We start from the raw sequence: 12,560 nt of genomic DNA on the forward strand, positions 1-12,560 counted from the left end.
TCAGAGATGAGAGAAAAAGTCACAGATAATCAACTCATTGAAGGTAAATATGATTACTGGTTTTATTGGCTGCACTACACCTCATGCTGCTCTTTGTGTTGTNGTTCCTTCAGCTTACCTATGGACCTTTCAGTTCCATCATCAATGATATTGAACAATATCCCTATGTCTATCAGATGGCCCCAAAGGACACATGTCTAGCATTGGCAATGGTCTACTTCATACTTTATTTCCACTGGAACTGGGTCGGCCTTATCATCTCTGATGATGATGAAGGCTATCAGTTTCTGTCACAGTTGAAAAAAGAGAGCAAAGGCAAGGAAATTTGCTTTGCCTTTGTAAAAGTGATAGGAATCTCTAAGATTTTCACCTATGCCACAACTGAAATGAACTACAACCAAATTATGATGTCATCCACAAATGTTATTATTATTTATGGGGAAACAAGCAATTTTATGAATTGAGCTTCAGAATATGGGATTCTCCAGTTATACAGAGAATATGGGTCACCACAATACAACATAATTTCCCTACTAGTAAGAAAGACTTAACTCATGGCCCATTCTATGGGACTTTTACTTTTCTACCCCACCATGGTGAGATTTCTGGCTATAAAAAGTTTATACAAACATTGNTCCATCTCAAAAGCAAAGATTTAAACCTAGAAATTCGAAAGTGGAAGTACTTTAACTGTGAAGATTCAGCATGTAACTGTAAAATACTGATGAATTTTTCATCAAATGCTATATTGGATTGGCTAATACAACAGAAGTTTGACATAACCTTAAGTGTTGGTAGCCAAAACATATCTGTGTATGCCATGGCCCATGCATTCCATGAGACAAATCTTCAATCAGTTGATAATCAGGCAATAGAAAATGGGAAAATATCCAGGTATCCCTGCTTTAAGGTAGAGTTTCTTTGATTGGATGATGTTTGGTGGCTTCAATTGCATAGCCATTTAGTGTCTCTCAGATGTTCAGACTTAAAGAAATTGGAAATATTTTGAAAATAGATAAGTTTCTGACTTTTTTTTAAAGAAAAAGAAAATCTAATGATTGGTGTGAATGTGATTGGTAAACCAAGTTGCAGATTATCAATGAAAATTTGTGGGTTTTATATAAAACATTCAGATGTTAGCTCAACCCTTTCAATATTTGAAGTAAACAGTCTTCCCCATGAATTTTCACTGTGATGAGAAGGTAAGCTTTATTTATATTTGCCAATTAAATGGAAATTATTTTAAGGAATTGTTTCCATTACTTTCTCCAGTGAATATGCCTGCAGTGCACTCTCTTGAGAAACTTACTTGGTTTTCTGAGAGTAACTGAACATGAAAGAGTGTTGGCACTCAGTTATATATATATGTATGTGTTTATATGTGTGAATACATATATTCACTGTGTATATATACATGTTTTACTCTTTCTATCTTTACTCTTGACAGAAAGAGTAAAACACGTATATATTTTGTATATGTATATATATATGTATATAAACATGTATATATATATATGTATATATATATATATATGTATATATACCTGTGTTTATATTTGTGTTGCTTTGAACATACAGGTTTATTTCTTTGTATGAGTAAGAGAGCCACAATTTTTCTATGTATGATTTTCTTATTATAAGTGTGTTTATATATGTGTGTGTGTTTCTTTGTGTTTTTGTCAGAGTATGTGTCTTGAGTACCCTTGTATGTATTTTGTGAGTGTTTGTATGTGCTTTATATATTTGTGTCTACTTAACTGTTTATCTGTCTGCCAATTTCTTTGTGCGTGGTTTGGCCTTTGCCTGTCTTTCTGTCATTAGTTGTGAGCATAAATTTCCCTGTGTGTCAATATCATTCTGGGCTGGTGGTTATCTATTTATGACTCTCCCCATGTGTTCCCTCTCTCTTTCTCTCGCTCTATTTCTCTCTATCACCCTCTCTCCATCTATCTCTATATCTTTCTGTGTTTGTCTGTGTGCCAGTGAAATTTTATAGCTGAGTTTCTAGTTGAGTGCACATATGTCTCTTATGTGACTGAAAGTTATGAGAACATGTATTTATATTTCTGTGTAAGTATATAGCTGTATTACATGTGTGACTTAGAAAGGACCTGAGCCTCTCTCTGTGTTACTGTGTGTGTGTGTGTGTGTGTGTGTGTGTGTGTGTGTGTGTGTGCATTGCATACATGCGTTTGGTTCTGCATTTTAGTCTCTTTGTCTTCGGTACTGTTCACTGAAAGAAATTAAATTCTTGGAATATCATGATACTTTAATTTATCCATTGCCATTCGTTGTGATTTTTCTCTTTCATTCTTTAAACATAGTTGCCTTTATTATGGAAACAGAATACATTTCATGAATTGAAGGAATGGTATATACAATATAGTACAATGCTTGTATTTTAGGTAAACTCCTTTCTAGAAATACACACTTTACTAATCCACTTGGGGACAAAGTAATTATGAAACAGAGAGTGATACTGCAGGAAGACTATGACATTTTTCACTTTTGGAATCTCTCACAACACCTTGGGGTTAAGGTGAAGTTAGGAAAGTTCAGTCCATATTTTCCANATGGTGAACACTTTCACTTATATGTAGACATGTTTGAGTTNGCTACAGCAAGGAGAAAGGTGAGTGTGTACTAACTTATTGATTCATAATACACAGCAGTAAACACATTAACATATTGAAATGAAAAAAATATTTTAACATCAAGAACCAATNTCTAGGTTCCTTTATTATGTTTATTTTGACATTTTCCCCAATTCTTTGAAGATTCATACATGCATAAAATTTACCTATGTCATATCAAAATTATTTTCTGAAATTTAATAAATACAAACTGTTCTTCACCACTATTTAATATTCTTTCCTTTAAATTAAACAATATATTTTTCACTTTGTNGCTGTTATTACACAGTAATCTATTCCCTTACCTTAAACCTCTGGAACAGGTGTTGGTAAGAGAGAGAGACCAATGTTACATTTGGGAATCGCTATGAGTCATAATTGCTAACCCTTGTCATTTTCCCCAAAAATGTTTTCCTACAAAACAAAAGGATGCTTACCATGTATCAATAATGAACACAATTATAAAAATTCGTATTCACATAAACATGACTTTTTAATAAATTGAAGAAACCTGTCATATTTTTAATTAAGATGAGCAGAATTTCAAAGGAAAGTACAGACTGCACTAAAACATCAAAGAAATAGCTATTAACACACCTAAAGTACAGCAAAAATAGCAACCAGACAAAAGCAACAAACAATTTTCAATAATAAGTGAACACTTGTGTTAAAATTCTGTAAATGAAATCAAAGACAACAATGCTGGCTTATTTTTTAAAGACACTCCTTAGTTGCCTGCAGAGGGTGGGGAGACACATTCACATACAAGAGGAGAACATTTCTTTATTTTAAAAAATGAGGAAAACATATTGTGTAGTAAGAGGGAAAAAGGAAATTTGAAAGAACAATAAAAATTTGAGAAAATTTGGGATAGATATTTATAGAATAATTCTTGAAAAAACACCTCCCCACCCAAAAAAAGAGAAAACAACAGCAACAACAATAACAACACAAAATAGAAATTTTATTCTCTGAGAACAGAGACAATTTTTTTGAAATTGAGATTTATTTTTATTTATTAAAAATAGCATGTTACTCTCACATAATATATCCTACCTACAGTTCCCTTTCCTTCTACTGGGATGTGACCAATTCTGTTTTACTTGCAATATATCATTGTTAATACTCTTATTTACCTCCTGATAGTCTTTTCCATCAGATACATTTTCTGTTACTCATTAGGAAATAACAGGATTCTATGGGAGAATAACAAAGTAAAACAAGATTAAACAAAATTTAAGACATCATAATAGGACACAATTTTCATAACACATTATGGTAAATAGACATATGAGGGTGTCTTCATGGAACACTCTATATTCAAGGTCAGTACACATAGATTTATCATTTTCAACAATATTAAACCAGTGTCTGCGTGTTCCGCTGTTTTCATAAACAGTCTTTCATGCTTTGCAATGCTTATTAATTCAAGGTCGTATTTGTTATCTGTAATTTAAGGACATATTTTTTCTGCTTCAAATGTCTTCCAATACTAGCTTGCTTTTCTGTTGCTTTAAATAAACTTTGATAATAAGTAAAGTAAGTAGGAAGGAAAGATTTGATATATGGCTTATATACACTCATGAAAAGACAAGTGTGGATATTGGGAAACTGGCATTAAAGCATAGATATTAAAGAACAGATAGGAAATTTCCAGAAGGAATGGAATCCAGGAAAGTAGATAACATTTGAAATGTAAATAAAGAAAATATCCAATAAAAAAAAGACAGAAAACAAAGAATAATACTTACTGGCTCTGCTACCCATAGTGAGATGGGCACACCTAGATCAATTACCAATTAAGGAAATGATTCAAACTCATAAGGACAGGCTAGTTTTGGGTGAAAAAAAAATCTCAATAATGTTCCCTATGTCTGTTTACAATACTTAGTGCCAAATTGAAAATAAAAAAAATTAATGATATCAGGTTGCAATCTCTGTAGTTTTTGCAAAGTTCACTAGCAGCACTGTTTCCTGAATTAATAGACATTCAGAAATTATCCAACATTTCTTCAATGTCTTTCCAATATTCACAGCTGTCCATTAAACAATGGACAATACAAAATGTCTACCAGTTGTTATACATAAAATAAGTTTATTAAACTTTTAATGGGCTTGTATAAAACATAAAATAATATCTAAAACTCATTATTAATATGTGTCTAATTATCTAATCAGATGCCATCCTCTGTGTGCAGTGTAGATTGTGGTCCTGGATTCAGAAGATCCTGGAAGGAGAGAGTGGCAGCCTGCTGTTTCATTTGCAGCGTCTGCCCTGAAAATGAAATTTCTAATGATACAATTTAGTTTTATCTGCTCTATAATATATCCCTCTTTTACCACACTGGAATGATGAAGTCACATAAAAGGCAACTTTTAATATAAAACATATCACTTTTCTAATTTACTAGTTTAAAACATTAAAATAAATAACAAAATCCTACCAAAAACCGACAAATGAATTAAAAATCAAACACATATACCTTGTGTCTTTGCCCACATAATCACTCGTTGCAAATTCATGGCAGATTACATTTTCACAACGAAATGCTTTAAAAAATAAAACTCAATTTGAAGGAATACCCCATAGGACTTTCCAAATAATTAATCTACTATAAAACTACATGTACATTACATTTTTGTCACAACTTTAAATACAATTAATTTCATCATATTTTCTGAGTATGTCTGTCCTACAAATGATTATGCACACCACATACATATAGGAGTCTGTGAAGAAGCAATTATAATATAATAATCTACTGGAATGGATCATGAAGCTNATAGATACAAAATACATGTTCACTGTAAGATTTATGTAGAATACAAATGTATTAACAAATTTATGACAAGCTATTAAGTATGTAATATTCAGAGGGCCATGTGAAAAGCCAAGTGTGATATGAGTCCAGGAACTACGGAATAAGTGTTGACCAATGATGTTAAATATATTATAAGACTCATGTTTAGTATATTAGATACCACATCAATTACTCTAATAATTATTTATGGCTTAAAAAATGCATAAAGTTTATAGATATTTTTTCAATTATTTTGCCTTTCATTCAATATAATGAATTAAAATTCTCAGAAGAAATATAATGCCTGTGAGATAATACAATAGTTAAATCACTTGTGGCCATGGCTTACAATCTGAGTTTATTCCCATGATGCATGTACTAGAACCAAGCAACCTACTCAGAAGATGTNNTTTGAAGTCATGCTTTCCAACATACACTACACGTGAAAATATTTTTGAAATTATTTTACTGAAATTGTTTTAGATATAAAAAACAAATAAGAGTTAATATTTACATCAATGAATTCCACAAAAAATATCTATGAAATGTTTTGTTACATTAATTGCTTATGTGAATGGGGTAGGGAACACTGGTACAGGTACACATATGAGCAAATAACAACCCTGTCTGTATATTTAGATGCACTTATGAGATGCCTGGTATGGGGGCTGGAATCTGAACCCAGTTTCTCTGGTAGAGAAAACTATTCTATTTATAGCTAATCCACCTTCTTAGTATTTAGGCAACTTAGCAAATAATAACTGTACACAAATGCATTGTTGTAGATAAGAATTCTGAAAACCAAAGAAGTACATCAACATTCTCTGAAATGACATTAAAATTAAGTGCAAATACATTCATTTTTGATATTGCAGCCATGATGGGAATTACAACTTAGGATTGGGGTATTATTGCTTAACACAAACCATCTGGGTTACCGCTGCTCTTGCTCTAGGATTCCTCTGTTATATTGCTCGTTCTATTTAACCTTATTGATTTCATCCCTGAGTAAGTTCAAAGACTCTGAATCAAATAGGAATGGAGATGAGGCAAGGATAAGTGTTCTCAGCTTTCCAAATGAAGAAGGAATCAAAGTCAAAGACTTCTTAGTACAAAGTATCTACAGAGGCTTCTTTTCCACCAGTGCTAATCTCAGTGCATCTCTCAAATAATAATCAGAACGTTCGTTTACTTATTGACAGATGAGGATACATCTGCGGTCTTACTCTTTAAGGTGTTCTGCTTTTTAAACATTAATATTTTATTACCTCTCACTCTCTAACTCCTTATGACATTACAGGAATCACTTAAATAATGCAATTGTTACATTTACATGAACATACACATAAATATGTACACAAACACACAGCCTACATGTTCAATTTAGTATTACTTCTATGTCAATGCGTTTAAGCTAGTGAATTCTCGAGTACATATTACAGATCTTGCCCAGTAGAAGTAAGAGTCACAATGTGTCATACAGAATGAAATCATAAAAGTCAGTGATATCGGGAATCAGTCAGTAGAGGAATTTGTATTTTTAAAAAAACCCTACCACATTGTGGTTTATGATTGTATCTTTTTTAATTAAATGATCTATTTTATATCAACGTAGTGGCAAAAAGGGGTTTAGGAAATTTTTGTCTCTGATGACATTACAAGTGATATGTTGAACAAAGTTAAATAGACAAAGAAAAAAAATATTGGTTTTATTTACCCTTAAATATTCATGAATATTATGAATTGAAATCAATGCTGTGTAGCAATGCCCTTAAAATTACATGACCAGCATCAAAGGCAGCATTGCAAGGCTCCTTTCAACTACTTTACTTGAAATTCCTTGTCAGTAAATTTCTAAAGCAGCACTCACTAAACTTTTCTTTGGAAATCAGTTATGGATCACTGTGTGAAATGTCCAGAATACCAGTATGCCAACAAGGAAAAGAACAAATGCATTCAGAAACTGTGGTATTTCTAAGTTATGAAGACCCCTTGGGGATGGCTCTTGCCTTAATGGCCTTTTGCTTCTCTGAACTCACAGCTCTAGTACTTTGGGCCTTTGTGAAGCATCATGACACTCCTATTGTGAAGGCCAATAACAGAATCCTCAGCTACCTATTACTCATGTCACTCATGTTCTGTTTTCTGTGCTCCTTTTTCTTCATTGGACATCCTAACAGAACCACCTGTGTCTTACAGCAAATCACAATTAGAATTGTATTCACTGTGGCTGTTTCCACAGTTCTGGCCAAAAAAATCATTGTAATTCTGGTTTTTAAATTCACAGACCCAAGAAGAAGGTTGAGAAACATCTTGCTATAAGGGGCAACCAATTGCATTATTCCCATATGTTCCCTATTTCAATGTATTCTGTGTGCAATCTGGCTAGCAGTTTCTCCTCCATTTGTTGATATTGATGTACGTTCTGAGCATGGAAACATTATCCTTATATGTAACAAGGGCTCAGTTACTGCATTCTACTGTGTACTAGGATACTTGGCCTGCCTGGCACTTGGAAGCTTCACTGTGGCTTTCTTGGCAAGGAATCTACCTGACAGATTCAATGAAGCCAAGTTCCTGACCTTCAGAATGCTAGTGTTCTTCAGTTTCTGGGTCACCTTCCTCCCTGTCTACCATAGCACCAAGGGCAAGGTCATGGTTGCTGTAGAGATTTTCTCCATCCTGGTATCGAGTGCAGGGATTCTTGGTTGTATCTTTGCACCCAAGATCTACATCATTTTCATGAGACTTGAGAGAAATTCTGTCCAAAAAACAGGGGTAAATCACATTCCTGAATAAATATCTCTGGAATTCTGTCAAATGAGAAATTGGTACACACCTACCAAATATTGGGTTACAGTGCATATATCTAGTTTTAGAATCACTCTTACTGGATCCTGTATTGATGTCTAGAAGTATAATATTTACTCATCTTGCATGCATTGTGCATAAAATCTTGCACTCATTCACTTGATTCATTAATCTAGGAAAACTAAAAATTTTAAATTATTATGACTGATTTATTCATCATTTTGCTTTCATGGAGATTTCCCCCTGGTAACTTCCAGTAAAAATTGATAAGGAAGATTTATCCATTATTTTGTACAGAAAGTGAGTTCTAGGGCAGACAGCACTACACATAGAAACCATATATCATATCTAACAATCAATTTGACAAATCAGCAAACTAAAGAATCAACAAAGAGGAAATCAGAACACATTTTCTGATCTTCAATAGGAGCACACACATGAGAGACATTGCCTGATCTCTTCAGCTGCTCTTCAAGCTATAAGACAATGGTCGAAAATGGAAATGTTCTTTTTGTGCTCTGAAATACAATAATATTATAACCAACAATGAACTAAACCTGAGGACCCCTATGGTTGAATTATGGAATAGTTGCAAGAAGCTGAAGAGAGTGGAGCCCCATAGGATGATCAGAACTCTTAACTAACATGGACAAACAGAAACTCTCAGAAACTGATGTACTAGACATATATTCAGCATAGACTGCATTGTCTAGCCTCAGTGATAGAATGCACACCTAAGTCCCCAGAATATTGAGACTCCAGAGATTGGGACATTCTTGGGTTTGGGGAGGTGAGGATATCCTCTTGGAGATGGGGGAGGAGGGATGAAATGCAGAAGAGTCAGGGAGCAAACTGGGAGGGGGATAATGAATGGACTGTTAAAAAAAGATTAAAGGATAAAAAAATTAAANTAATCTTGTAGATAGGTGAAAATTATATTTATAGTAGGNAAATGTAAAACTAGTGATATTTACATGAAATTAATATCTTCTCAGAGACTGCCCTCATATGCAGTTCTGATTGAGGTTCTGGAATCATAAATTCTCAAAGGGTGGCCTGGGAGCCCGAGGCTTTGACTATGCTGCTTCCTGGAAAATGGAATTTCCAAAAAGACAATGGAGTGTTTGCAAATAGACTAAATCCTTCACATTTGTCAATTCTCCTTCCAAAATAGGATGCCTAATGGGTCTAAATTGCATCAGCATTAATAAAAATTGTTACTTCCGTAAGTTACTCTTCATAGAAATATGATCATAGCAATGTCCCTTTAAAGACCACATTAAGAATTAACATCCACAATTTACTCATTGAAAATTCATGGAAGATGTTATTTTTTGCAAAGAAAGATGTGATATTCAACTGAAGTTTAAGGGAATTCTACACAAGTTTATTATTATACCCAATGATCTCCTCTAAAATTATATTTATATTATATTCAATCTTTAATTTTCATAATATTCCTCATTATTTTTTACATTTAAATATATGTCCCTATATATTTCTTGGTCACTATGTAAGTGTAGGAGCCAGAGGAGAAGAGAAAATGGCAAAAGATCAATTGGACTGTTAAAGATGGAAGCTGGAAATCAAGGTTCAAGGAATCTATTAAATTAATGAAGAGGATAAATGATTTCTTGTCACATTAGAAAAACTTGCTAACGTAACACGTTATTCATGATCTAGACACTTCCATTTCAAAATATCACACGATTTGATATCNAAGGATGTGTGGATTATTTTTGATACATGATGCATAGAATATGAAGAACCTTTTTTAAAGATTTGTTTTTATTTATTTTATGTCTATGAGTACACTGTAGTTGTGTAGATGGTTTTGAGCCATCATGTGGCTGCTGGGAATTGAATTCAGGACCTTTTCTACTCTGGTCAGTGTGTTCTTGTAACCCAGCCCCCAAAAAGATTGCATGGTATGTGCTCACTGATAAGTAGATACTTGTCAAAATGGTACAGAATACCCAAGATACAATCCATAGACCTTAAGAAGTTCAACCTTTAGGAAGGACTAAGAGAGAATATTTCAATCCCAGTTAGAAGGGGAAACAAAAAAAAACACAGGGGGAGTCTGACTGAAAACAAAACTACCTCAGTTGTTTATGGAGGGTGGTGCTGGAGAGAATGAATTGTAGAGCCAGGAGAATGAATTGAAGTGTGCAGCAACCAGGGGAAGGAAGTGGGTGGACCCTTAAGGAAGTACTACAGACTTGAGAGCTGAGAGACTCCCAGGACTCAGTGGAGTCAAACCTTAGCCAAATTTCCCAAAAGTGAGGGAACTCAAATAGTCCATGTCCAACAGATAGATATAGCTTCAAGTAGAGAGCCAGGCTTATCAACCCAGAGGTTAATCTCATAGAAGACCCTAGTTAAGTTATAAAAACCCTAATTGGGAAACACAATGCTTTGTAACTGCCTTTTCAGTGTATCTTCTTCCCTATTCAGGCCTCCATAGGAAAAACATTCATGTGGTACCCTGACAAACAGTTGGGCAAATATAATTACAAAGAAAATACAAATAAATATATATTTAGAAAATATTTACTATACGAATTCAAAGTGGTAAGGCAGAAAGAATAAATTATACCATACTATAACTTTATGTTTATTAACTCCCTCAAATGACAAGATAAAGCTGAATGAAATTGAAGAGCCAAATCCAAAACAAAAACAAAGGTACAGAAACCAAAAACAACAACAAAAATGTAAGTTAAAATAATACAATAGAATTGTAATAAACAACAAGAATAACAACACACACACACGCACACACACACATATATACATATGTAATTGGATAACAGTGTTGAGGCTTAGAACCCTGTCATGACATTTTCAGACATGGTCCTCCAATGATACATAATTGTTTATTTCCTCTTTGCTGTATATTACTGGCCAGGAAATCTAACATTAAGAGAGGTTTTCTTCCCTGGTGAGTCTTCTTTGATGACATTTGCACTACAGGATTGTTATTAATCAAGCATTGCTTCAGGAATAGTGAAAGGGTCTGTGACCACATCTATTTTCTGCTCTAGGACACCAAATGGGACAGATCCATGGAAACCGTATTTCTTTGGTTAAATATCTATTTTCTACAGTGCCATTGCTGTTGATGCAGAAGCAATTGTTTCCTTTGTGCCTTCCATGATCTCAGCTGTTACATTACTTTTTCTTTATGTGCCATGGTGCTTTCTAAGGCGTGGACTGCAGATATTTAATGGAGATGCCCGTTTTATACTTAGTTTTCTATTTTTCATGTAATATCTGGATGTTGATCTCTCAATTTTTTCTAACTACAGAAGAAAAAAGATACTGATGTAGGCCTTGTAAGGCATTGACCTATGAGTTTTAAAAAATGTCATTACAAGTAATGTTGTTACTCTTTTAGTGAGTAGTAGGATTTGGTTTTTTGGTACCTGATCTACTTAATATTTCATACTTGATAAAGCAAATAGTGTCTCCTCGAGACAATTTTGTGGATTGGTAATTCATATAAATCTGGTATTGTTTGCTTAATATTCTCACAAAATTTAGGCCACCATTGTCCTATCTTGTAGGCAGGACACCATTATGTATCAAAGATTTTGCTGTTGTATACATTTCTACTATCCTACAAAAATCTTACTGTGTCAATTGTTTAGACTAGAACATGAAAAATTAGCTCATCCAGAACTTTTTTCATTAAAAAAATATTATTTAAACCAAAGTTTGTACTGAGTGGGTAGATTACAACACTTGTATGAGGCCCATGACACTGAAAACTCATCATTTTTTGATCTCCACAGATTCCTGTAATGAGTTGAAATTCTAAATCCTTTATCCTGTGAATACCTGCAGGGTATAAGCAGAATGAATTAAATTCTAAACTTCATTCCCCCAGGTTTATGTTTGGAAACAGATTTAATAAAAACCTAAAAATGCCCAATTCCTCTTCAGGCCAGTAGTTTTTATTCATCTTCATCTCAGTGTTGGTGTCCCATGTGTCCCNTCATGGTCCCTTTCTTTGAGTTCAATTCACTGCAATATTTCCTTCATATAAATTCATTTCCTCTGTGGACTATAATTTAATTTTCAATTCTGAGTGATATTACTAACTGATAAACTGCACAGCACACACTGAACATTTCTAAGGACAATGGAGGGAAAAAACTCTGCATTTTAGTCTGCTGGCCTATTATACCAGAGATGCAGTGATGAAATCACAGGAATTCACATTGAGATAAACAGAATCTAGAACACTTCCAAATTCTTAGTTAAGGAAATGTTGTATTACTGTTTAGACCAGTTTCATATATTTTAACAT

General features: G+C 33.6%; 1 protein-coding gene across 1 annotated transcript; it reads left to right on the top strand.

The window, feature by feature from the left end:
• Window positions 1-83: 83 nt before the first annotated feature.
• On the top strand, window positions 84-8,233 carry LOC110288668 (vomeronasal type-2 receptor 116-like). Its single transcript, XM_021154958.1, is given in 7 exon segments — window positions 84-456; window positions 459-910; window positions 1,248-1,275; window positions 2,430-2,632; window positions 4,812-4,932; window positions 7,324-7,398; window positions 7,401-8,233. Coding segments are annotated over 7 exon segments (2,085 nt in total).
• The last annotated feature ends 4,327 nt before the right edge of the window (window positions 8,234-12,560 follow it).

The sequence above is a fragment of the Mus caroli genome, unplaced genomic scaffold (assembly GCF_900094665.2).
Source record: "Mus caroli unplaced genomic scaffold, CAROLI_EIJ_v1.1 scaffold_18333_1, whole genome shotgun sequence".
NCBI classification, from domain to species: domain Eukaryota; kingdom Metazoa; phylum Chordata; class Mammalia; order Rodentia; family Muridae; genus Mus; species Mus caroli.